Source organism: Acomys minous (assembly GCF_964271855.1).
Source record: "Acomys minous genome assembly, chromosome: 11".
NCBI lineage: Eukaryota > Metazoa > Chordata > Mammalia > Rodentia > Muridae > Acomys > Acomys minous.
The window spans coordinates 92,784,870-92,812,204 of NC_140492.1; the positions used below are offsets into that span (position 1 = coordinate 92,784,870).

General features: G+C 37.0%; 1 protein-coding gene and 1 long non-coding RNA gene across 2 annotated transcripts in view; one reads left to right on the top strand and one right to left on the bottom strand.

Annotated features, from left to right (window-relative positions):
* Positions 1-27,335, top strand: part of LOC311609188 — a 79,855-nt gene that overhangs the window by 17,309 nt on the left and 35,211 nt on the right. The window lies entirely within an intron of this gene.
* CENPK (centromere protein K) lies at positions 3,995-27,279 on the bottom strand. Its single transcript, XM_084802036.1, has 10 exons — positions 27,192-27,279; positions 25,019-25,160; positions 22,862-22,918; positions 19,717-19,789; positions 15,389-15,435; positions 11,962-12,044; positions 11,777-11,875; positions 11,351-11,477; positions 8,554-8,607; positions 3,995-4,255 (listed from the first exon to the last, which is right to left on the bottom strand). Exons 2-10 carry the CDS (start codon positions 25,133-25,135, stop codon positions 4,097-4,099), a joined length of 816 nt encoding a protein of 271 aa, XP_084658162.1. The 5' UTR covers positions 25,136-25,160; positions 27,192-27,279; the 3' UTR covers positions 3,995-4,096.

Consider the following 27,335-nt stretch of genomic DNA (forward strand, 5'->3'; position numbering starts at 1 on the left):
TGGGAGCATGAATACAACAGGACATGACACATCAAGGTCAGGGGATACCTTTTAGAAGTTGGCTGCCTCCTTCCAACATGTGGTACCCAAGGATCAAACTCAGGACCACAGGTCTGACAGCACTTTTATCCATTGATCATCTCACTGGCCATTATCCCCTCCTTTTTATGTAGTATAGAATTCCATGGCTACTGGCACCTCAAGGAACATAACCAAGCTACTCCCCACAAGAATTTCCAGGTCATTGAAATTAACCACCAAATTACATATAATTTTCCTTTAGGAGTGCTGAAACAAGTTTTTTCTTTTTCTTTTTCTTTTTTTTTTGTAAGTTTAAAATTCTAAGAATTCACTGATGGAATACAGAAAATTAAATGATAATGGTAGTGTAATTTACAAACAAAATTTTTAGTGTGCCACAATATATCTTTGTTGTTGATTAATGTATAAGACTACACATTAGAATAACATATGAAAAATTAAAATTGTGGTTATAAATTAAGCTCCAGGGAATTAAAAATACTGTTCACTTATATTTTATTTGATATGCTTCTGCATTAAGATTTATGACATCCCAGCACTCGGGAGGCAGAGGTGGGCAGATCACTGTGAGTTTGAGGCCAGCCTGGTCTACAAAGTGAGTACAGAATAGCCTAGGCTATACATAGAGAACCCCTGTTTCAAAAAAAAGATTTATGACTCCATTACTTTACTTGACTTGATTTTTTTTTATGGTATCAGTCATTGGCAAAATATCTGAGAAAAATAACTTGAGGAAAGATTTGTTTGGGCTCAGTTTTAGAGATCAGTCCATGCATGCTTGGCCAACTACAAAACACCTAAGCATGTGCAGTTGTTTAAAACTCAGGCCAAATAACAGTTTTTTGACCTTCCACTCAACTGTTAAGGGAAAATTGACTTCAACTGCACATCACATAAGTCACAAGTGAGTAATATCCCTAAGATATGGCTTCTGTGACTTGGTACATAATTATCATAAAAAGTAGAGCTAGTCAAATGATCTGCTCTCATTAACAACTGTAAGCTCATAAAAAGTAACATCCTGACTACCTTCTGCAAGTGCCTCGGCACTGCTCCCAATGCATCTGCTTTTACTTTCTCAAGTACTTTCTCTGTGAATAAAACTTTTACTTGTTTACCTTGTATGTCTGTTTGTAATTAAGGAGAACACAACCTGCACCAAAGGAATATACCACCCCAAGTCAACCACCCCAAGAATAAGACAGAAAGGTCGTATAGTCACACAAAAAGATACTGAAAATATTTTTGCAGGGATTCAACATCCATCTGTGATAAAATTTAAGAGCAATTTGAAGTGGTGAGTGGTGTGGGAAGAGATATGGTTTAGTGGTTCAGAGTGTTTCCTGCTCTTCTAGGGGATCCACGTTCAGTTCCTAGTGCACATCAGGTGGCTCACAGCCACCTTTAACTCTAGGTCCAGGGGATCTGACACCTTCTGGACTCAAAGAACACACATACACCTCTCACTAAGGTACCTTCTTAGACTTGAGAAAGAATATCTATAAAATCCTATATACTAATGGTGAGAAACTAGATGGGTTTTTTTTCTAATATCCAGAGCAAAGCAAGTGTGTCTCATCACCCTCAATCCCCAGCACTATAAAAAAAATTTTTTTTCACTTTTGAAATCTGAAACACAAGCAGTCTCCATATTTCAAATATGTGATACCCAATCTATATCATATCTGAGTCAATGGAATAACAAATTCTAAATCTTAATAGACTTTAATGATTTTAGACGTTGTTCTCAACAACAAAGACATTTTCTAACATGATTTTAAAAGCAAAAAAAAAAAAGCTTTAAGGCATTAAGTACATAGATTGGGTGTAGATAGAAACTAGTGTTTGTGTTGTGCTATATAAAGATTTGTTAATGAATTAAGTTGAAAGTGAAATAGACTGATGAGCAGGGAGCAGGGCGGGGGACTGGAGGGGTCTCTGAAGTTACGAGCACTGGTTACTCTTTCAGAGGATCTAGGTTCTATTTCCAGAATCTTAATGACGGCTCTTCTGGCATCCACAAACACGTGGCACACAAGTGATAGACAGACATACATGCAGGCAAATACCCATTAAGTATAAAAATAAACAGGCCTAAATAAGTAAATAAATAAACAAACCCAAGTACTGAACATAGTAATGGACCCTTGGAAGGCAAAGTCAAGACAACTGACCAGCTTCGGCCCATAAAGTGGTTTAAAAAGAAAAAAGTAACATTTCAACTTAAAATGCATTTTCCTTTGAGAGATTGTCATGTATCCCAGGCTGGTCTCAGATCCCTATGTAGCTGAAGATAACCTTGAACTTCTGATCCTCCTGCCTCCACCTCCCCAGTGCTGGGATTAAAGGTGTGCATCACCACACCCGGCTCTGGCATAACTTTTCTGACAGCTTAAACAGCAGGTGCCCTAAACTAGCTAGGCCTAGTGTTGCATGTCAACGTTCCCAGGAAATGAAAGAAGGGAGTCAGATAACTAATTTTGAGCCCAGCCTGGACTATAGAGTGAAAATGTCTCAAAAAGTCAATAAGCAAGCAAAAAAAATCAAAACAAAAAAACCCCGAAGAACAAGCATCAGGCTTGTTTATTCTGTGCTAAGGGTTCCACCAAGGCCTTCTACTCTAGGCAAACACTCTACCAAATGAGCTATAGCCTCACCCTCTCCCAAACTTAAATAAATGAAAGTATTTCTATTTTTAAAGTAATATTGCTAAAATATTAGTTAAAATATTGCCTGCATATTTTTAAAAAGGAGTAAATAAAAAAGAAAAGTTTGGCTTACAGTAAGTAGAAAGTAGAGAAAATAATAGTAAGTTTAGAATTCTCTGGTTTAGCTTATATATAATCCTGAGTCCTTAAACTATCTACTAGGATAAACTGTGATTATAAAAATGCATCACAGCATCAATAACTGGAGTTTTAGAAAAAAAGAATGTTCAGTTTTAATAAGAATCAAGAGCAAATTAAAATAAGTAATCTGGCATATAATACTTATTAAAATAGTTTCCAGGGCTAAAGACATAGCTATGCTAGTGGTTACTTGCTTAGCTTGACTGAGACCCTAGTTTGAATCCAAGCACAGCACAGATGCTGTTCAGGTACTCAGGAAGCCAGAAGGTTAGTAAATTTGAGGATAGCCAGAGCTACAAGAGACCCATCTCAAGAAAGAAAAATAATAATAATTCAAGCTAGCTTTAAAGACTAGATTTCAAAATTTGTTTTGCTGGTTGGTTAGTCTTTGGTTTTCTGAGATAAGGTCTCTGTACATAGCTGTGGCTGGCCTTGAACTCACAAAAATCCACCTGCCTCTTCCTCCCAATGCTAAGATTAAAGGCATGCACCACCATACCTAGCTAAACATTAGCTTTCTGAAACACTTCTGGAAATAAAAGCATATACATAAAACAGATTTGCTAAACACTTTACCATTATAATTTATTATATTACTATATAAGATTATTTACTATGCATGAGGTCCTAAATTTAATCCTCAGCACAAGAAAAAAACCCCAAAACCTCTGAATTAAATAACTGCATTGTAGTTTCTAAACATAAAGCTATTAAATGCCAAATGGAATTCAAAAAGCTTAAATGTCACAGGTTTAAAAAGAAAAATGTTACATTAGCAAAATCACAAACCCTTTTATTATTAGTTTTTTCAGATTCTTTGTTGTTATTTCACAATCACACATCCCTAAGAATTTTTCCAGAGAATAGTGAATGAGGTAAGATACATTAAATGTTTTTCAAAGTCTAGAATATTTTTACTTGCATTCTTATCCACACAATTTAAAACTTCAACATACTGAGTGAAATGAAAAGGCAGAGTAAGTAATTTCGAAACAAAAAGAAGATGGACAACCAGGGCCAGGTGGTAGAGGCTTGTAACCCCCTCAGCAATCAGCTAGCTGAATGCCTCTACCTCAAAACAGAAAAGGAAGAAGAACTATGGCTTTGATTTGCAAATAATATTCTTTATTTACATTTAAATAGTCCTGTGTTTTCTTTATCCGTGGAAGTCAAGATTCCATACTGTGTGAAAACAGACCATCATTTTATTGATGGAAGGCTTCTAATCTTATTCGGGATGGATCTTCTGGGTGTCTCAAAGCAATTCCATAACGCAGAAGCAGCTCAATGTACGGTGGCCAAAAGGAATCACCAATTTTAACATATGGATCATGTGGAACATCAAACATTCTATTTATAAGCATCTAAGGGAAAAAATTATTTAAAATATACTTTTTGTGCAAAGTCTACATACTTTCATAAAAGAATAAAGTTTTCCATTAAAGAACACCGACACTCTCCCCCTTGAACAGCGGCTCATAAACATTACTTTCATGTCCTTAAACAAAATCTGCTTTTAAAGACTACAGACTTTAGTGACTGGAATATGCATTGAAATGAATCGTTATTAAAATGGAAACAACTTCTAAAAACTGCCTTAAAATGTTTACAACGTTCCTACTTCTCTTAGTATAATTTCCTTAAAATAAGAGCAAGAATCTAAAAATTACAACTCATAAATCAGGGGTAGAACACAGCGAGCTACATAAGGCTCTGGGTTTTACCCCCATCATTGAAGGAGAAAAAAAAATTAAAATTTTATAAACTGCATACAAAGTTCAAAAGAAAGATAAGAAGACTCTCTGAATATCTGGAGAGGAAAAGAAATCACCCTTTAAAACATCTATTCTTTTGATAAGTCTTCACAAATAGTTAAGTTTGCCACCATCATTTCCTTCATCTTCTCCCTGAATATGTCTGATTACTTTATCAGATGTCATGAACTTACAGTCAAATTTGACAAACTTTGAGTATTAGAGGGTAGCTTTTCCAAAACTACATTCCACATGGAAGTGATGTCCTGTTTTCTTTATATGTAATCTAGATCCAAACAGGAGTGTGTGTGTATTTGCATGAATAGAATAAAAGTGGGGCAGGGATAGGAAAACAGGTCAGAAGACACTATAGAGAAAGAGGCATGAAGAAGGGAAGAAAATGAGAGTTGATGAGGGGAAGAAAAAATAAGGGAGACTATTTGGTGAAAGGGTACCAGAAAGAGAGAAGAGTAAGGATGGAAGATGGTAGTAATTGGGGCAAAAATGAACAAGGTACAATGATACATGTGTGGGAAAATACCATAACTAAACTTATTATTGTAGGCATAATGTTACTGTGCACAGTGTAAAGATTCCAAAGCTGATTTCTGTGCCCCAAAATCTTGTTGCAATCCTTGTTCTAAGAGTCTCCTGTCTCAATGTTGTGTAAACACTGCTCTCTAATTGTTCCCTGATACGCCAATAAAACCAATCGCTGAGCAGGGGAGAGGAGAGGATAGGACTGGAGTTTCTGTCAGCAAGGGAGGAAAAGAGGGAGAGAGAGAGGGAGGGAGAGGGAGAGAGAGAAAGTAGGTGATCCAGCCACAGGTAGGGATCCAGGAGACATGTGGAGAGAGCAGCTGGAACAGAGAAAGCCACAAAGTACAAGTATCTCAGAGATTTACGCTGGGAGGAAGCCAGATTACCTTAAAGGGTTAAGAATAGAGTAATAATCGCTCAGGATGGTGCCAGAAAGCATGTTAAATAAACAACATAGTCCAGTCTCAGTTATTTGGGTGTTAGCCACGTTAAGAGAGAAACTGCAACACACAATATTAAAAGTTTCAATAATAATACTATTTTGACTATTTTGTATGTTATCTCAAAAATTAATAAAAAAAATAAAAGAAAGCCAAGGTTTTGTCATTACCTGACCGTTTAGAGAAGCTAGCTAAGGAGATCTAAGACTCATTGGTCTTCCACAAGGTGACTGGCATTTGCAGAGATTTTTCATGGAGCAATTATAGTCAATTATTTGAATTCATGAAATATGGTAAAAATGTTAGATGTGTTATTTTGTCTCTTCATCTATCTCCCAGTTCTTTAACAGTTTCTGAAACTAGAACTGAGAGCTAAGAAGGATCAGGGATTCCTTAGGTGTACATAATTTGTGACAAACCATTAATTGCAAGGTCAAAGTTTTAATTGAAAGATAATATTATTTTAAAAATCATGAAAGGCACAATTTATACAAATATAAAGTGTTATAAAAGTGACTAAAATTAACCTGCCAACCTCTAATTTCAATCATAGTCATAATATCAATATTTAAATTCAATAAATAAAAATGTCGACTACTACTAATTTTCCCATTTCAAGTTCTTCATCTTGGGGAATAAAAAACTCACAATATCCTCTCTTTTAAGAATCATGATAAAGTAAGGCTTTCATACTTTAGAGTAGCTGCTTATCTTACTACAATTTAAAGTATGAGCTGGACATATAACTCAGTGGTACAGCATTTGCCATGGTAAGGACTTGCATTCCATCCCAATACCATACAAGTCAAACAATTAAAGTTACCTCATCTTACAGATCTAATTTTTATTAGATTATATTCATTAAAATTCTAATAAAAAGACAGTAGAAATATGCTGAAAATTAAAATTTAAAAATGAGGAAGCTAATTTTTTCACTGAATTGTAGCTTAAGTATTAGTTATTTTTGTCACTGATAATATGACCTGCAGAGAGAGATTTGGTTTTCTAAGTTTTCTATTGTATCCCATGGCATACCATTAATATTTATAACCATGTGTTTCAGATGATATTTTCAATATTTTCCATAAAGTATCATTCTAACATTTTGATTACATTGTCTCTCTGGGTGCACATGCACATATTTCATAGTATGGATGGGCAACTCAAAGGATAACTTGCAGGAGTTGGCCATCTCCATCCCTATATGGGCCCTGGGGATTGAGCTCACCTCACTGTGCTTTGTAGCAAGTACATTTAACCACTAAACTATCTCACTGGCCAAAAGTGATTTTTTTTTTAAACTTTAAAGAAGATAATACATCCAAGAAAATTTATAGTTTGATCTTAAGCCAGTGATACCAGGCATCTCTAGCAGATTCTGATTATAAAATCAAACAAAGATTTCTATCTTGCTTTTCATATCAATAATATTCATAACAAAAATCCTTAGGCAGTAAACCTGAGATGTTTGTATTCAACTCAGTAAGTTGGAATGTGTTTGGAAGATACTCTTCTAAATTTACAGCTAGGAAAGGGGAAACATGCACCCATCGTTAACCTAGTCGCTATCTCCAAGTGATGCCACTTGCAAATGAAAAATTAGTTTTCTTCAGGAAAATCTCACTGGGAAACAAGCCACTCTTCAGGGTAGGTCCCATGTGCAGCAATCAATGGCCAAGAAAAAATTGTGCTCAGTAGCATTTTTGGAGGTTCTTTGTCTTATAATGTTATGCGAGAACATTTTTTTTAACCTTACAGGTTTTTGCATATATATAAAATTGGTTTTGGTTTTGTGGGATTTCTGATTGTGTGAACATGTGTATCTCTGAATCTATATGTTTCTCATGCTTTTTCTTTGGTTCTTTTTCTTCTGTTTGTTTTGCCCTAGTCTAATTCATTTGGTTATTTTTGCTTTATCTTATTTTCTTTTATTATTATTCCTTAGATGCATGTTCATTTTCTAACTACAGAAAGAAAGGATGTGGATCCAGATGGGAGGGGAGGTGGGAGAGACTGAGGGGAATAGGGGGAGGGGAACCATAATCAAAATATATTGTATAATAAAATCTGTTTTAACAAAAGAAAAATTTAAAAACCACATAACTATTTGCTTTTCATAGACCTCTCTGCCTAGGGTTTTCTTTCTCTTTTTTGCCTAAGGTTTTCTAAAGAAACTCATATATTTAATAATCTAGCTGAAGTTCCAGTATATTTTTACAATGCCAAAGATATCTATTTATAAAACAAAATAAATACCAAATTAAAAAGTAGAATTAGTACTTCCATTGTAACAAAAGAAGCGTTTTGGCCAGGCATGGTGGCACATACCTTTAATCCCAGCACTCGGGAGGCAGAGGCAGGCGGATGGCTGTGAGTTCGAGGCCAGCCTGGTCTACAGAGAGAGTCCAGGACAGCCAAGGCTAATACAGAGAGACCCTGTCTTGAAAAGCAAAAAAAAAAAAGCAAGCATTTTATTTAAGGAAAAATTTTATATTCATTTATATGTTTTAAGTGCAAGTCTAGATTTTAAACTAAATTTTTATCAGTATAACAACACAAGATTTTAGAGTGCAAATAACAAATAACTAAGAAACTATTAAAGAATCAAATATCCTTTTGTTGTTTTTGTTGCTTTGTGTTTTCAAGACAAAGTTTCTCTGTGTAGCCTTGGCTGTCCTGGAACTCACTTTGTAGACCAGGCTGGCCTCGAACTCACAGAGATCCACCTGTCTCTACTTCCTGAGTGTTGGGATTAAAGATGTGTGCCACCACACCTGGCTCAAATATTATTAATAGAAAGTCAAAGTGTAGATTTCTTTTCTTTTCTTTCTTTCTTTCTTTCTTTCTTTCTTTCTTTCTTTCTTTTTCTTTCTTTTATCTTTAACAGTTCACTAAAGAGATAACTCTAATACAAAAATTTACACTTACCTCTAACATTTCATTCAGTGTTATCAGCTGCACATTCGATTCTTGAATGTTTCTCTTTGAAAAATGTAAATAATAATTAAGATGACAAAATATTGAACTATATAACACAAGACTTAAAAGCATTTCTTAAAAAAACAAGCATTTCTTAGTTGTAGTTTTACAAAGTAACCAAAGTCAAATTCTGAATGTAAACAACTTTATAATTACTATAAGATGCAATTCAAACTATCCATAAACATATAATAAATTATATTACATATATTGTATATAAGAACATAAGATAAAGTAATACAGTTTGAACCAGACAAAAAGTTCTCCAAGCAAATGGCATCTACTACACTTGAGGGAGGCTTCTGAGAGAACCTGCCTTTTTTCCTTCCCATAGATCTTTACAGTTCCTAATAGATCAACAGTTCCTAGCATTAAGTCAATTCACTGAATTCTTTCTCTTTGAATGACATGGAATAAGTAATTTTTTTTAAAAATTGGAAGACAGCCCCTATCATACTCAAGTGTTTTTCATATTAACTCATTAGTTCCTTCAACTTTTTTTTCTCATGACATAGATTTGAGATCCCTTATAACTATAACCAAGGTTAAAAATTCCAGTCTCCCAAATGATCGAGGTGTGATTCAACTATCAAGAATAAAAAGAAAGCATACTTTCTTTTGTAACTGAAGATACTAAAATGCTATTCATTAAATTAACTTCTGAGCACTATATCAGAGAGAGAGAGACCGAGAGAGAGCACAAAACAAAGCAGTTACAGAACTGACCTGCAAATATCAATACTTAATTTAAAATAGGGATGCTTAAGTCTCAGAAATTCTTCTTAAATAAAGCATATGGTAAAAAAAAAAAATATTGGCTTAAGGGGTTGTCTTAGTAGTTAGAAACTCTAAGTGTCCTTCCTTAGACCTGGGTTCAATTCCCAGTACTCACACGGTGGCTCACAACCTTCTGTAACTCACACATACAGACATAAATGCAGGCAAAATACCAAAACACATAAAATAAATGAAAAGATAAATAAAAGGGTTTAAAAATAATTGGCTTAAATTTAAGAGCTGATAAAAATAAGTAATCTAATATAAAATAGAATAAAAACTGAACATATATACTAATGGTAGTTTTTAAAGATTTGCTTGTTTATTTTATCTATATAAGTGCTAAGTTTTCATGAACATAAAAAGAGAAAATCAAACTCCATTATAGACAGTTGGGATCCATTACATGATTGCTGGGAATTGAACTCAGGACCTTTGGAAGAGTAGCCAGTGGTCTTAACTACTGTACCATCTCTCTATCCCCTAATGGTAGTTTTTTGTTTCTTTGTTTGTTTTCAAATACAACTAAATACTGAAAGTAAAAACAACACAAAATTAGAATAAAGGTATAGGTGGAAGAATGTTAATTTTCTTATTTCCACATCATTAAATTCATACTACTTGAAACTGATAGATGAAGTTACACAAGTTCAGAACATTTTATATTTTTCATAACTTGTTTCCTACTAGAGGTCTCTCTCCAGTACTCAAATCATTTGATGCAAAGAAATATTTATCTAAGTTCAACATTTGAACTTTATTTTTCTTCTATCAAAGGTAATTAAAATCGTATTTATCACTCATGGTACAGTAGTAAGTATAAAATTCCTCTGCTGCAATCAGCCACCAATCTGTTTCTATTAATACTGTGCTTAGAACAATGTCTCCATTTTAGGAAAAACTATGTTAGTGACTCACATGTTAATGATGAACAAGGATTTGGGTTTTTAGCTTCTCTCTCTCTCTCTCTCTCTCTCTCTCTCTCTCTCTCTCTCTCAATTTATTTATTTATTATGTATACAGTGTTTGCCTGCATGTATGCCTACATGCCAGAAGAGGTCATCAAATCACATTGTAGATGGTTGTGAGTCACCATGTGGTTTCTAGGAATAGAAGTCAGGACTTTGTAAGAACAGCCAGTGTGCTTAACCTCTGAACCATCTCTCTAGCACCTTTAGCCTTCTTTTTATATTCCTAATTAAGCTGTAAATTTCATTGTTTTAAACAGAACTATGTATCTCAAAAGTGTTGAATCTCAGACGCAGTTGTATTTGGAAACAGGAAACAGGTAGGTAATCAGGTATTAAATGAGGTCATCAGGGTAGGGGCCAAATGCAAAATGCAAAATGTTTTTTGGTGGCGGTGTGTTTTGGATTTTGTGCAACAGTGAGACACTAAGAAAACTTCTTAAAAATTCTTTTTGTCCATGCAGGCAGAGCAGAGATCAATGTGAACAATAAAAAGGTGCCAACTCCCAGCCAGGAACAGACCCCATCAGGAACTAATGCTAAGAGTCCCTTGCTCCTGTACTTCTAGTCTTCAGACTGAAAAATAAATTCAATTTTTATGCCAGGGTCTCAGGTATTTTGTTATGGCAACCCACTAATACAGTGTTAATGCTGGCCAGATAGAGAAGCAGAAAGAGACAGTGGTAAACAGGTGCACGGGAGGAGAAAAGGGACTCCTGTTCTGCTGTCCTCGGCTCCCCACACACCAGCTGTGCAAGGCAAGCATGTGGGCACCATGCACACACACCACACACACAAATCAATAAATAAGATGTTAAACATCTTTAACTGTATTTAACCAGTTCCATTTTATTAAACAACGAAGTAGCCCTGATTTTTCAGTAACTATGATAGAATGAAGCCATATCTGTGATTATGTCTTACTAGGCCTTCATTCCTTGGCTTGTTTTCCTATATAAGACAATTACAACAATTTAGAGAAACTCTTCTCTAAAACTTACCTGTTTCTTTCTAATATTTCCATCAGGCAGAGGAAAATGATCTTCTAGAAACTCACCCAAGGTAATCAAGAGCTTCTCCTTAAACTCTTTTATACTACGGATCTTAGCTTTTAGCTCATTAAAGACTCTAATAATAAAAAAATAATAAGAGTCATTTAACTGATAAAATACATTTGTGCACGCCCCTGGTTATACATGAAACTGACCAGAACATTGTGAAACTTCATTTCATACACGTTAATTAGAGAGTATTCTTTACAACATGTAGTGAAATTAGTACAGTAAGTTAAGTCATTCAAAAAAAGATTAAATAACTAATAGTTGGCAAAAATTAGGGCCACCTTTTGGTCTACTTTATCTAATATAAGAAATACTTTCTTAAACAATATCTGTTTGAAAAAAAATCTAGAACACAAAACTGATTACCTTGATTCAGAAAATGTCACAACCTGATTTTTCAAATCACTGTATAATGCATTAAGAGTGTCCAGTATTTCCTGCTGTTCATTCAACCATTGTTGCTCCCTTTAAATATGGCAAACAATACAGTCAAGTAAAAATGTAAGTGCCAATTCAGTATGTAGAAATGATTAATAGAATTACAATTTTACCTTTCTAAGTCTTCCTTTAACTTTTCATTCTTTGATTGAATAGTAGATAGTACCACTTCAAGGTCACATCTCAATTTTTGGAACTATAATAAAAGAATGCAAGCTAATGCTTAGTCTTTTGGCTTATACATAGTTTAGTTCTTGAACAACAGGGAAATTGATCTAGAATGTCTCAATGTGGAAGCCATAGTAAAAATATTGACCAGAAAGAATTGGAAATGGTTAACTATACGGCAAGCACATGGTAACTTTTTGGTGACACACCACTGAGTAATATAAAATATAGAGTTTCAGGCTACATGCTACATATTTTAATTTCAAACTGAAATTAAATTAATGGACTGTTTTTGTAAATTGGATCTTTTTTTTCCTAATGAAAACATACAAAAATTAAGACAAAAAATAAATATTATTCTTACAGTATTGATTCAACCTATAACTCTATAGTTATTATGTTATTAGCCAGCAATCATTGCTAAAGGAAGATAAAGTAAGAGAATGACAAAAACCAAGAGTGGAATCCAGAAATAACCATAACAAAAAATAACCACAACAGTGATATATACCAGAGAGATAAAACAAACCAAAATAATAATAAAATTGTGAGATGCAAGGAAAAACTGTCTTAATGCATTATGCTTTGGAAATAACTCTGACCAGGTAACATATAAGTAGTAGAAAAAGACAAATAAAGTTACTATCTAGTAAAAGAAAATTGCAGATTGAGCAAAAAATAAATTCAAAGGATCTGAGGCATGGATACACTTGAGATACCTGAACGCCTCTTGTCTACTATTTTTCCCTATAAAAACATATGAATTAACCAGTATTCTATTCTCTAAATTGCAAGGGTTTCCACTAATTTCTTTCTATCTTTAAATCTGATACGTTACAGATGTGTATTATAAACTCTAAAGTAACAAGAGGAAGGAAAGAGAACAGAAATAACTAGTAACTAGTGCTGTAATGCGGTGGCTTAAATGAAAATGGCCCCGACAGGCTCACAGAAGTGGCACTATTGGGAGGCCGCTAAAGCTCTACCTCTGCTAGGGGCTTTAGGGGCTGTAGGGGCAAACACTGACAGAAAGGAAGGGGAACTCAAAGCTAAAACAAGCCATGCAGCTCTGGAGACAACAGAGAAGCAATCCTAATCAAAGAGTAAGCCGATGATTCTGACACACTTTAAAGTGAATGGGGGTGGGGATGGACCACAGTGGCAGTGATACGCCAAGGACACCTGCGTAGCAGACCACATCTGGAGAGAAAATCCATTTGCCCTTTCCCATACTGCTACAACTAGACACTCATGGAAACAGCGAACACCCTGTTACAGTGTATGTAGAAAGGGAGATTAGACTAGACATGCTGAAAAGTTGAGGTAGCAGGGGCTAAACCAGGGCAAGTGTTTGGTGGTTCCACTTTTATAAAGAGCAATAAGCCCTATGACCTAAAGATTACTGTGGAAGTTGAGAGTGAGGGGCCTACAGACGACTGCCTGACCTCAGGAGCTGCCTCCATCTAACATACGGTGTGCTGCTCTCAGGGAAGACCACAAGACCTGAGATCCAGTGCCCTTTAGCAGGGCGCTTCATTGCCATGCAGGGGCTGAAAGCCCTGACACTGGCAGGCAAAGGGTTGAGTTCCTTCAGTTTTTCCAGACACATTGCAGCTCTCATGGCTCCCTCTGTTTCCCCAGCTACCCAAAAACACCCCTACGTTTGGACATTTGCTATCCCTCGTTATCATAACTCTGTGATTTTACTTTCTCAATCTTGATAATATGAATAGGCTGCATTCTGGGGGGGGGGTTTAATTTTTTTCCCTCAAAACAGTTTCTCTGGGTAGCCCTGGCCAGCCCTGGAACTTGTTCTATGGGCCAGACTAGCCTGAAACTCAGAGATCTGCCTGCCAATGCCTTCAGAGTGATGGGATTGAAAGTGTGAGCCACCACTGGCTGGCTACTCTTTGTTTCTTTATAGCAAAGACAACCTTTTCTCTACTGTACAATAACATGCTTTAAAATACATAATTCAATCTCCTTCACCCTCCATATTTTGAAACAGGTAACCCAAAGTAGCCCAAAGTTCACTATGAACCCTGGGCCATTCTCCTACCTCAACTGCCCAGCGACAGGTGTGAGCACCACACCAAGCTGTATTTGGTCGTAATCCTTGTCTACCATTCCTGGAGCACTGGAAATCTCCAGCACGGTAAGTACCTGTTCTTTACTACTGGATGACAAGCAGCGTCCAGGCAGTTTTAAGATGAGGGCTAAACACTAGAAAGACCGGGGCATGATCACGTGATTGGCTCTTCAGCTCCAGCCTCCAAGTTTTTGATAAGAAGAACTGAAAGCTAAATTAATCAATGACCGATTATTTGGTCAATTTTATCTATATAGTAAAGTTTTCATATAAAATCAAAGGAACTGGGCTCAGGGAATTTCTGAACAGCTAAATGCATGGGGAGGTCTGGCATGGCAGCACACTCAGGACGCGGAAGCTCCGTTCCCTTCCTATAGACCTTAAGCTATGCATCTCTTTCATCTAGATATTCATCTGGGTTTTTGTCTTCTGGTTTTTTTGGGGGGGAGGGGCAGGTTTGTTGGTTTGTTTGTTTGTTTTGAGACAGGGTTTCTCTGTGTATCCTTGACTGTCCTGGACTCGCTTTGTAGACCAGGCTGGCCTCGAACTCAGAGTTGCGCCTGCCTCTGCCTCCCGAGTGCTTGGATTACAGACGCGTGCCACTGTGTCAGGTGCAATGGCTTTTATAACAAATAAGTATGTTTCTGTGAGATCTGTGAGTCTCTCTAGAAAATTATTCACACCTAAGAAAGAGACAAGCAAGTTGATTCATAGTCAGTTAGTCAGAACTGCAATAGAAAACCTTGGAAAGAGGCAGTCTCCTGGAATGAACAGTTCACCCAAAGTTGACTTTTGAGCTGAGTTAGAGGACATGAAGCTGACGCCTGCTACAGACTCCTCTGCTGCAGACTCTGCTAGAGAACTAACCCTGCTGAGAAGAACGTTCCAGAGCACAGTCTGTAATCTCTGCATGCCTAGGGCAAAATGGGAGGTGGAGACAGAACAGTCCTTGGAAGCCTGTGAGCCAGCTACCCTGGCACACCCCATAGCAAAGAGCTAAGAAATCTGACTCAAAGAGATAAGAGCTGAGGACAATAGCCAGAGTTGCCCTCAGACCTCCACATGCACACACTCTCACACTCACACCAGAACAAGTACATATATAGATAGCAAAAAAAAAAAATCAACAAAATTCAAATCCTTAAGACATTGTGTTCAATAAACCACATAAATTATAATGTGTTGTTTGAGTAGTTTAGCTTACTTCTTATGTCATAAACTGATCTAAAGCAGTTCTAATTACAAATTATTTGACAATAGTATAAACCACAAAAATAACTCACCTCTTCTTTTCCTAATGTTACCAAAACATCTTCAGTCAGGTGAGTTACTACAAAGATAAAAATAAAACAAAGTCATGTCACTTAGTTAATTCTCAAGAATTTGACTTTGTGGCTTTCCGAACTCTTTATATAACATTGGATAACTCGATATCTATGTATTTTGTTTTTAGCTCTTCTCTTCTCTAAGGCCTCACGGCATGCTGAGCAGTGTTTACTAATGAGGGCTCCTCAGGGTATGTTTTCTCTAGTCATAGATCCTATGCATAGTTGTACATATACGGAAACAAACAAACATATAATGCTTATTTTTAGTTTTTGTCATTGTTGGTATTATAAGAATAGCATATCAGGGGACTGGAGGGATGGATTAGCAGGTAAGAGCACTGGTCGCTCTTCCAGAGGTCCTGAGTTCAATTCCCAGCAACTACATGGCAGCTCACAACCATCTGTAATATGATCCAATGCCCTCTTCTGGTGCGCATGAAGACAATGTACTCACACATAAGAAAAATAAACCTTTTAAAATAAAGGATAGCATATCAGATAAATTAGCACTGTTTTCACTCAGCAGAACGCCCATGCTACAGCAACAATTCATCATTTAGTATTTAGTAACTTCATAATATTATTATGCACGCATATGTATCACATTGTAGTAGTAACTTCTGACGCTCAGAACTAATACTGTGCTAGACACCCTTGTATGTCTTTATGCGCTAGTACTTTTAATTTCAAGACACATACTCCCAGAAATGGAATTATACAGAATGAAATGTAGTTAAAACATTATAAGACTATACCAGACTTCTTTCTAAAAATGCATCTATAACCAATGAATTACATACAACAAATTACACACTTAAAGTTTTTGTCACATAAAAGAAATAAACATTTTATTTCCCATAGAGAAATTAATAAACTATTCAATATTTATTTAAAGTTATTGTTTTTAATCAAGTGTGTTGAAATTATCAAATGATATATTACTAAAAACTTGTCTACTGTTTTAGAAAGCCTTCTAAAAGAAGCGGTCCTATTATACTTTAAAAGCCAATTTTAGAATTGGTTATAGGTGACTCTAGATGACACTTGGATAGTTTGGACAGGTGCACCATATGATGTGTTGAAGGCTTAGATGCTGGACTTTGAGCCTGATGAGAGCTAAGGGAAACTTCCTGAGGTAAACGTAGAAAAGCGTTATTAGGTAACTAGAGAGATGGCCCTGAGGGATGGGAACCTGGTGCCTTCTGCCTTTCTCTGAAGTCTGGCTGACATGAGTTAAGCAGTGTCCTTCAACATGTGCAGTCACCATGTTTTCCCTTGCCACAGGCCCAAGAGCAATAGCACCAACCAACCACGGACTAAAACTTCTGAAATCACAAGCCAAATAAACCCTGACTGCTAATAAATTGTTTATTCCACATATTTTTTTCAGTAACAGCTGGCTGACACAGGTACTAACCCATTTTAACAAGTACAATACAAAGAGTTTTGGAGACTATTTACAGTGGGGGGGCCATGTGTATGTGTGTGTGTGTGCTTACTTATTATCACTATACTTATGCAAAGAAATAAATTTTGTGTGTATTTTTCCATAACTAAACATTTAGAAAGTGCAGCTGTAGGCCTATAAGAAATGATATGACATGTTGCTGGAAGTTCAGTATAGGAGGAAACAGGTATTAAGAAGCTGAAAAAATATGGAGAAATAATGTCAGACAGTTTCTCAAATTTCACAAAGGACATAACTGCACATAACTAAGAAAGTGAACATAAGATAAGCCTAAAGAAGCCTACGCCAAGATAAGCTGTAATTCATCTGAAAGCTAACACTCTTAAAAGCAGCCGGGGCGGGGGGGGCGGGGGGGAGAAGTGTGAGGATAACAGTGCATCTCTCATCGTCTCTCCTCGGTAGCCAGGAAGGCAGAAGCAGCAGTCTCATCGGGTGCTAGGGAAGAGAATTCGGAATTATCATAACCAGTGAGAACAGTCTTTGCGAATGATGAAGAAGCCGGACATGGTGGTGCATGCCTGTAATCCCAGAGGCACTTGGGGAGGCTGAGGCAGGAAAAGCTCTGTGAGTTTGAAGCCAGTCTGGTCTACAAAGTGAGTCCAGGATAGCCAAGGCTACATAGAGAACCAATAAAATAAAATTAAATTAAGATTAAAATTAAAATTAAAAACCAAAAAATCCTGAGCATGGTGGTATGGGCTTATAATCCCAGGGCCAGGGAGACTGGGATGGACCCTGGGGCACACTAGTCAGTCAGCCTAGCCTACTTGATGCCTTCCAACCCCCTGACTGTATAGGATTTAAGTCCCATAGAAATAAATCTCTGGGCACAACTGTGACAGGTTGTTCTATATTAGGTTAACTGAAACGGGACAACCCACCCTGAATGTGTGCATTACTATCCCATGGGCTAGAATCTCAAAGGAATGGGGAAACAAAAGCAAAGCAAGCTGAGTGTAAGCATGCAAGTCTCTGCTTCCTAACTGGACACACAGTGAGCAGCCACGTTTTGCTCTGGTCGCCGTCCCTTCCCTGCCTGAGCACGTCCGCTGGAACGTTGGGACAAGCGCCTTCCTCCCTTAGGTTGCTTTCGTCAAGCACTTCGTAACAACAATAGAACAAAGTATTGATGCAGACTGCTAACAGCCAGAGCTGTGATAGAATAAGTTTCCAGTGTTTACGCTATACACCCCATTATATTTTATAATAGTCTCTGTCACAGCCCTAGTAAACTAACTCAGAAGTCATAATTATAGATGTAACACACAGAAGCTTAAAATATAATGTTGGTGTAGCATGTAGGGTAACAACTGAGTAAGGCCGACAGTGGAACACACCTACAGTGCTTATGTGTGGGAGGCTGAGGCACACGTGCCGTAAGTTCTAGGCTAGCCTTGGCCTATGTTTACACAGCAGGAGCCCTGTCCCTTAAAACACAAAGAACAACAGCTGAGTACACGTCTCTAAAGAACACCAGCTTAACAGCTGCATAAGCATATTGCTAAGAAGGAAAATTTATATAGAGTTTAAGACAAACCTTAAAATTATAGCTGTATACCATTATATTCTTACCACACGTGTTAAAAATTAAAGGCTAACAAGCAGTAATGTGAAAACATGGAACAATTAAGAAATTGGCATGAATAAAGTAATAAAAGCAATGATATAGATGATACTATCGAAAGAAAATAGACAGCCGGCAGGGCATAGTGGTGCACGCCTTTAATCCCAGGCAGAGGCAGGAGAATCGATGTGAGTTTGAGGCCAGCTTAGTCTACAGCCAGGACTACAACAGAAATCCTGTCTCAAAAAACCAAAAAGAAAAAAGAAAAAAAGATAGCCTAGGATTGTTATTTACAGAGTCCTTAAAACTAGCAAAAGGAATAATATAAAAAGGGAGGCTGGGGCTGGAGAGATGGCTCAGAGGTTGAGAGCACTGGCTGCTCTTCCAGAGGACCTGAGTTCAGTTCCCAGCAACCACACAGTGCCTCACAATCGTCTATAATGAAATCTGGTGCCCTCTTCTGGTGTGCAGGTGTACATGCAGGCAGAACACTGTATACATAATAAATAAATAAATCGAAAAAAAGAGAAAAAAAGGGAGGCTAACACTGAAAGTGATTGTGGTGGGGGGAGTCAAAGGAAAAGTAATGTGAAAAGAAGAAAAAGAAAATACATATGGAAACAAGACAGAGAAAACTATATAGAAAAAAGAGATACAAAAATACATGGCAAAAGAAGCTTAGACTTTCACAGTAAGAGTAATAATAATGATGATGATGATGATATCTATTAGTTGGGTAGTACAATTATCACATTTTAATCCATCATCTATTCTTTAAATATAGGCAAAAAATATATTTCACTCCCATTGGGCAAGTCAAGAAATTGCATAAAACCTACGATTCCTAATCTAAAAAGCATATAAATAAGGTAATCTTTCTTTCTTTCTTTTTTTCCAGACAGGGTTTCTCTGTGTAACCTTGGCTATCCTGGACTCACTTTGTAGACCAGGCTGGCCTCGAACTCACAGGATTCATTTACTAGCAGTTCATAGTTCCTACTGATCATAAGTCAGTGTTTATTAGGGTAAAATAATTACTATAATTAAGTCTTCTAGTTCAGGTTCTTATACTCTAACACTAGAATTTAATGTTAGAACTTTCTTAGAAAAGGAAGAAAAATGGAGCGGGTCCTAGTATCAACAACCCTGAGCAGTTTCAAGAACAAATGTATCTTGTCATCCCTAAGATCATTAACTTAATATCCCGTTAATTTGTCTATAAAAATACAAACCTAAAAATAAGAATCTTACTTTCAGGTGTTCTTTTCTTCCATTGATCAAGTTCAGCAGTCAAACATTTCATTTGCATAAAAAGTAATGAGAGCTTTAAAAAAAGGAGACTTCGAGTTATTTCTTGTAGAATATTAATGAAAACATAATCAATACTCTAATACTATTTCTAAAGCAAGTGGCTAAGAACATAGCAACACCAAGCATACTATAGCTCATAAGTGCCTCCTTGCATAATGATATAGTATGCCACTGAAAATAATGAATTCTGCTTAACTACCAAAGCTAAAGGAACCTAATCACATTACATTTACTTACTAAATATACCTTAAGAAACCAAACCAAACCATGATGCTGTGTTGGTGGATGTTTTTGTGCACTGTGTATTCAAAGCTGATTTCTGCACCCAGAGATCTGGTTACAGTGTGGACGTCAGCACTGTCATTATGCCGAAGCATCTCCTGTCTTGGTATGCTGTAAACATTATTCTCCATCACCTACTGATTAGTCAAAGAAAGAGGGGAACAGTCAATAGCCAGGCAGGAGAGGAAAAGGCAGGACTTCCAGTCCCAGAGAGGGGTAGGGCACAGTGAAGGGAGTCTCGATCAGAACACACAGAAGCAGGTGCCAAAGCAAGACCAAAATGGCAGGTACTGGGCCATGTGGCAGGAAGTAGGCCAGGTCAGTGTTAGAAGAGCTGGTCATCTTCCCAGCCATAGTGCCTGAAACTTTAACATATATAAAGGCTCCCATGTCATTATTTGGGAGCTGGGGCAGGCATAGAAAAAACATTGCATTTTATATCTGTGGCCTGTTTTTCTATGTCCATCCTAGCTTCTCGGAAAATGACATAGAGACCTTTGTATTTACTAAAAGCTTCATGCTATTCTAACCTGACTAGGCGCACCTGGCCTACTTCCCAGACACATGGCCCATTTCCTGGGCACAGAAATCAGCACTTGTATACACAGTACACAAAAACGTCCTCCAACAATACTGACATAGCAAGACATTCTCCCTTGAAAAGAAAGAAAAACAGCATGCTAATGTCTTGCCATAATTTTCGGTCAAATTGTCATTGAATATGTTCATTTCCACTCTCTGATCTTTCAAAACATTGAAACTGCTCTTAGTTATGTTGTAAAAAACAAAATATATGAAGATAATGGTAAGACTGATTCTAGAGCCACATATAAAAGTCAACTTTTAATATACATTAGTATTTGCAAAAATGTATAATATCTTATCCTGAGACAAATTATGGTGACTTTTCAGTATGATAATGACAAATTTGATCCTGCTATAAAATTAAACAACTTTAAAAAATAAAACAGCAGTAATATTTTGAAAGTAATAAAGTATAAGTTTTCTCCATAAAAATGTCTAACTTTTTGTTTCAGAAAAGAAATTACGCCAGGAAGAGTAACATATGCTTGCAAATTAGCACTTAGAGATGCTGTTCAAGATCAGCTCAGCAACATAACAAGTTCAAGACAGTAGGCTACATGAGATCCTGCCTTTAGAAACAAAACACAGGATACTGAGTTTGAGTGTTACAGGTATGCCTACAGAAATGAGGTATCAAAGCACAGCACCAGTTGCTGCTTCTTAAAAGGCCTTCTCATAGCATCAGCCCTTGACTTGGAGTGATGAACTTGGAATGATCTCAAGATAGTTTCCAAAAACCTTACTCTTTAAGGCTGGCTTACAGTGCCAAAACTATTCAAGCAAAGAATACAGTTTATGTTTAATACCTGCTTTATCTTCTGACATTTTGATACCTGCTAGGTAGAGTGTGACTCTATCACCAGTTCCTGCTAACAATTCTGGACACCAAGTTTCCCTAAGAGTAAGCAACATTTCACACCACAAGTTGATAGGCTAATTTAAGGTGTACATGACTCTATTGTGAGACAACTCCTGAAAGCTCATATTTTGTTTCCTCTCAAGTTTAGCTCATGTTCCTTTTCCCCTGGCTTATTTGACTCTGCATCCTTTCACTATAATAAATCTTAGCCATAGGACTATATAGTGAGTCCTATGCATCCTCTTTGAGCACCATCAAATTTATAAATGCTCTTGAAGACTCCCCACACAACCATAAAACCACAAACTATAGTTTGTAACTCAGGACAGTACATGTTACAGGTTTATAAACACTCCTCTCAAAGTCAGTGCTAGGTGCACTGTGTGAAAACCACTCACACACATGTGTAGGCCTAATGTCCAATGACTCATATTTAGTAAGGTCGTAATTTCTACAATAAAGAAACCATGTTTTTCCAAGAAAAATGATAGGATAGTTAACAAATAATGCATTTCAAAATGGTATATTCAATTAGACCCTTCATAGCATACTTGTATATGTATAGGGTTTTTTATGGATACAAAATACCATTAGGAGCTCCAATATTTTTTTTTTGGATGCATAAAAGCCTACAGTGGTTTGTACCAATGAACTGTTTCTTTTATTAACAGGTAGTGTCCCTTCTTATCTCTTCTAATTAGTTCTAGTTTGAAGCTTATTTTTGTCAGATGTAAGAATAACTATGCCCATTTGTTTGCATTTTCTGTTTCCTTGGTATTTTTTTTTCCTTTGATACTAAGGTTTTGGGCATCTTTGATGGATATGTTTCTTGGAAACAACATAATTGGTTCTTAGGTTTGTTTCTTGTTTTTTATTTTAAACAGAAGAGTTTTCCAACTGTTTAAGAATTTAGGTATAAGAGCCAGTGAGATGGTTGAGGAGTTATAAGTGCTTATTACATAAGCCTGCCCACCTAAACTCACTCTGACTCTGACCCATCCCCACCACACACGACACACACGTGTGTGCGCACACACACACACACACAAATTTTTAGTTAAAAAAGAATATAGGAGCCAGGCACAATATAGAAGCCACCCAGGGAGGCAGAGGCAGGCATATCTCTGTGTGTTTGAGGCCAGCCTGGTCTACAAAGTGAGTCCAAGACAGCCAGGCTACACGGAGAAACCTTGTCTCAAAAAAAAAAAGAAAAAAAGAGAGAAAAAGAAAAAAAGAAAGAAAGAAAAAGAAAATAAGTATTAACAAAGTTTTTATATTAAATATAAACAGATAAACTTTTTGTTTAAAAAGAATGAATTCTGCTTACCTATTTTCTAGAATGGAATACAAAGTTCATACCTGAGCATTTGAAGGAGTGAGTGTCTCAGTTCCAATAAGTGATAATTTATTCTGACACTGATTTAAAAATTAAAGAAAGACAAGTGACATACTTATAATCCATAGACAATTCCCTTCTCCTCCCTTTTTATTCTAGCCCAATACAACACCCTTCTAAAAAAACATAAATATGTGATATAATCTATTTAAATTTCCACATGAGATCAGGAAGGCAGTCAAACTGATTCCAAAATACATATATCAAAAGGAAAAGGGAAGAGTTGTATACGTAGCTCAGTGGTAGAGCAGTTACACAGAGCCTCTGGTTCCATCCCCTTCACTCTCCATTACTAGACTAAACAAATAAAACCCCCAGTAGCTAGCATGAATTATAAGCTACATAATGGGGAAAATATGGGAGGTAAACCAACAAGAAAGTACTATAGAACAGTAACAAAATAAGTAAGTAGCTAAGACCGTAAGAAAATAAGCCTCCAAAAGATACTGTTTGCCTGGCTTTAAAAACATCCAACAATGATAATGACTGTACTTGATAGGTAAAAATATGAGGCACTTAAGTCTTATCTATCTTCATTTCTAGTTGCAGTAATTATCTGTAATTTTAAGTTATTTTTAAAATGCAAGTTTCTGTAGTGAAAAATACCAAAAAAGAATTGTAAATACATTAAGGACATAAAGTACCAAGGATTTTGCCCAAATGAGTTTTTTTTTCTTTTTTAAACTACTCCATTCATCTTTCCTACTCTGACAATTTAGTAAAAAGAGCAGGGTGCTATATACATAAAAATCCAATTCACGCCAGGCGTGGTGGCGCACTCCTTTAATCCCAGGCCTCGGGAGGCAGAGGCAGGTGGATCACTGTGAGTTCGAGGCCAGCCTGGTCTACAAAGTGAGTCCAGGACAACCAAGGCTACACAGAGAAACCCTGTCTCGAAAAAAACAAAACAAAAAAAAAACAAAAAACAAAAAACAAAAAAACCAAAAAAAAAATCCAGTTCACCTCTCCTGCCTTGACACTGTGCTGAAGTAGAATATTACATGTACCTATAATCGACATCATATACTGTACTATATGAAAGAGAAATCATTATCAAAGAAACACAGTGTGTCAAATGTTCTCTCCCTAAAACAAATACATAATTTCAAGCTCAACATTTCCATTTTCTGTATTCACTTCACTTATAATCCTTAATTATGTATTATTTCTATTTCTATATTCTGTATTTTGGGTATAATTCAGTCAACCATCTACTGGCCCTAAACAGGTACTGGAATGATTCATGATTATTATAATCTAGCATTCATTAGCTTCCACGTCCTTTTGTTCCCACTTAAGCTCTCTTGACTTCACTTTGTGAGGACAGTCTTCAGGCTTTCACTGCGCCTACAGGATGACCACTAGGTTCTCTTAAAACGGCCAGTTTCTGTACTCTTGTCTCAAAACATAACAAGACAGTTTTCCTGACGTATCTGGTCATTTCAGTGAATTTACAAGCTGCTAACTATCCCCCATTGAACACACTCCACCAATTCCATGTTCTTCTTCCAAGCTAATTCTCTGCACTCTCACTTCACAAGGTTGCCTTTTCCTACTATATATTTCTGACTTCCCTATTTTTGTTGGGTCAGAATTTCACAGGCTCTTATTTATCATTCGGAAATAAAAATTACTGATTATTCTGCAGAAAGCTAACCTTAACTCCTTCAGAGTGGCTTATGCATTCCTCCTAAGTAAATTTTTTGCATTAATACCATAATACTATTAATGGTGCATTATATACAATATTATAAATGGGTTTTAACTCTTTAAGAAAAAAAAAATCTCCTTGAGAGCCAGAACTACAATCATTTTTTTCTCTTTCTACAGTTTTTCTAGTACAAAATTCTTTTCTTTTAAATTTTTAAAATTTTTTTAATTTGTTCAGTTTACATACGAATTGTAGCTCCTTTCCCTCACTGCCTCCTAGCCCACCTTCCCTCCCTCATTCCAACCCCCCCCCACCTCTAGCATAAAATTCCTTAAGGGAATGCTTTTACGTATGAAATCTATACATTTATAAAATAATAGCTACAGAAAAACTAACATAGTTCCTTTCCTAAGTCTATTACATAACTCTTACATTAAGTACTACATCACTCTTAGCTGTTGATACGTACTTCTTCCATGTCCTTCCACATTTCCTCACACTGTTTAATGAGTTCTTCCTCAGTATCCACGACATCTTCCATATCCGTAGTAATATCTGGAGCTAGTTCTCCTTGATTCTCTGACATATCCTTTAGAGTTTTCTTCACCTTACTGGAAAAACAGGTAAAAAATATATACATGTATTTAACAACCAGTTGCTGAATGTAACAGTAACTAATAGGCAAAAATCCTTTCTACTGAAAAAGAAACATGAAAGACTACAGTTGGGGGGGGGGGGGTTCAGTATAGCCGTTATAGAAAAGCTTATAGGTGTAACAGCAAAAACAAACAAACAAACAAAAAGCAAAAAACAAAAACCGAGATATAGCTACAAAGTCAATTAAGTTTCATTATAATAGGAAAGTGAGTAGAACAGTAATAGTGCAGGATATTGGCAGGCGAGCAGGTCCGTTGTTAAGAGCTGGTGGAAGTTCTATTTCTTTTATTTCTTCCTAGTAAATGAAATGTTAACTAAGGTAATTAGTTGTGTGAATAAAGGTTGAAAGAAGGAATTCGAGGCTTGAGAGCAGATACTGCCCAACGATATGGCCTATGTCTTTTCACCCCAGCACTTGTGGGTTAGAAGCAGAGGCAGGTTGATCTCTGTAAGTCCAAGAACAGCCTGGTATGCAGAAGGACAGCCAGGACAGCATGAGAAAAATCCTGTATCAAAGGGGGGTGGGGGCTAGAGAAAAGACTAAGGTTTACAGCCGAAACTTTAAGAGCTGGGGATAGTAGCCCACTTTAAATCAGTAATGAGTGGCACGGTTCAAATGATAGTAACAGCATATTAAAAAAGGAGGACAGTCATGCAAGAACTAAAATGTTTCAGGCGGTGACAAGTGGCGCAAGGTTACTAGATGGATGCTGCAGAGGACAGGAGATGACAGTGTACCATGAGACTTAAAGTTAGGTCATTTTGAGGATGTAGACAGAGGAATAACAACAAAGGGAACCTCTAGGTTATGATGTCCAGCGCAAATCAGAATAAAGACCACCTCAGTGTATTTTTTTAACTCATGGAATTTAAAAAATTGCTATCTGCTTAACCAATAAGTTACCAACAGAAGTTGTAAAACAGATGCAACACTATACCATGGTCCTATATTACAGGAGTCAGTAATATAAAGGTATCAAGTCTCTCCCAAATTGGCCTATTTTATCTTTTGTTTGTTTGGTTTTTGTTTTTTGTTGTTGTTGTTTTGTTTTGTTTTAGTTTTTTGGTTTTTCTTTTTTTTAATTTATTTTTTTATTTTATGTGCACTGGTGTTTTGCCTGCATGTATGTCTGTGTGAAGGTGTCAGATCTTAAAGTTACAGTTGTGAGCTGCCATGTAGTTGCTGGGAATTGAACCCAGGACCTTTGGAAGAACAGACAGTGCTCTTAACTTCTGAGCTATCTCTCCGGCCCCTAGTTTTTTGGGTTTTTTGAGACACGGTTTCTCTGTGTAGCCTTGGCTGTCCTGGACACGCTTTGTATTCCAGGCTGGGAACTCAGAAAGATCAACCTGCCTCTGCCTCCTATTTTATCTTAATAAAAATCCTAAGTGACAAGAGGGGGGGGAAAAAAGGTCGCACTTGGTGAGTAAATCCTAAATCCTATACAGGAAAATAAAGACACCAAAATCGCAAAGTGTCGTTGCATGTATATTAATCATTAAATGTACAACTGGCCTCGTGAGCAGGCAAACGGAAACCCGGAACACAATACCCACCCCTTCTTGATTTTTCGAGCTTCGCATACGTGCACACACGCCACGTCAAAAAAAAAAAAAAAGAAGAAGAAGAAGAAGAATATTCTAATAACGGGAGCCCATCTTACAAATTATAGTAATCTCAAGATGTAGCTTAGCTGACAGAGATCTACTTGATTCTTTTAGACAGAAAGTTCCTTCCAACCCTGCCCCCTCTCTCTGCCTTTTTTCTGATTTAACCAGCTAGGTCCTGGAATGGCGTTGGCCCGGGAGGCTGAGAAGAAGCGCGGAGCATCCGGTTGTCAGGCCGTAAGCGTCCAATTTGGGGGGCGTGGGAAGCTGGAACCCCAAACCCCGCGAGCTGCCATCCTCTTTGACAGAAAGCTAGGGCCATGACAGCGCTCTCCCCTGCGCCCTGCTTTCACCAGCCAGAACAGGTTTCAACTCACGTCAGTCAGTTCGCCGGTCTCCTCAGCGCACTGTCGCCGCAGCCCGGAAGAGGTTGTTTGCGCGCGCTGCTTGCTGATTGGCTCAGCTGATTGGCCCACCCTAGCCAATCAGGAACCGCTCTCGGCCTCTGACAGCATAAGGCT

Bases quoted from the DNA above. Each gene is read 5' to 3' on its own strand.
- CENPK (XM_084802036.1), bottom strand. From the start codon at position 25,135: ATGTCAGAGAATCAAGGAGAACTAGCTCCAGATATTACTACGGATATG. The intron at 8,608-11,350 runs GTAAGTTTTAGA...CATTTTTCAAAG, and splicing joins GAAATATTAGAAAGAAACAG to AGAAACATTCAAGAATCGAA. The intron at 4,256-8,553 runs GTAAGTGTAAAT...TTTTTCCCTTAG, and splicing joins CACTGAATGAAATGTTAGAG to ATGCTTATAAATAGAATGTT.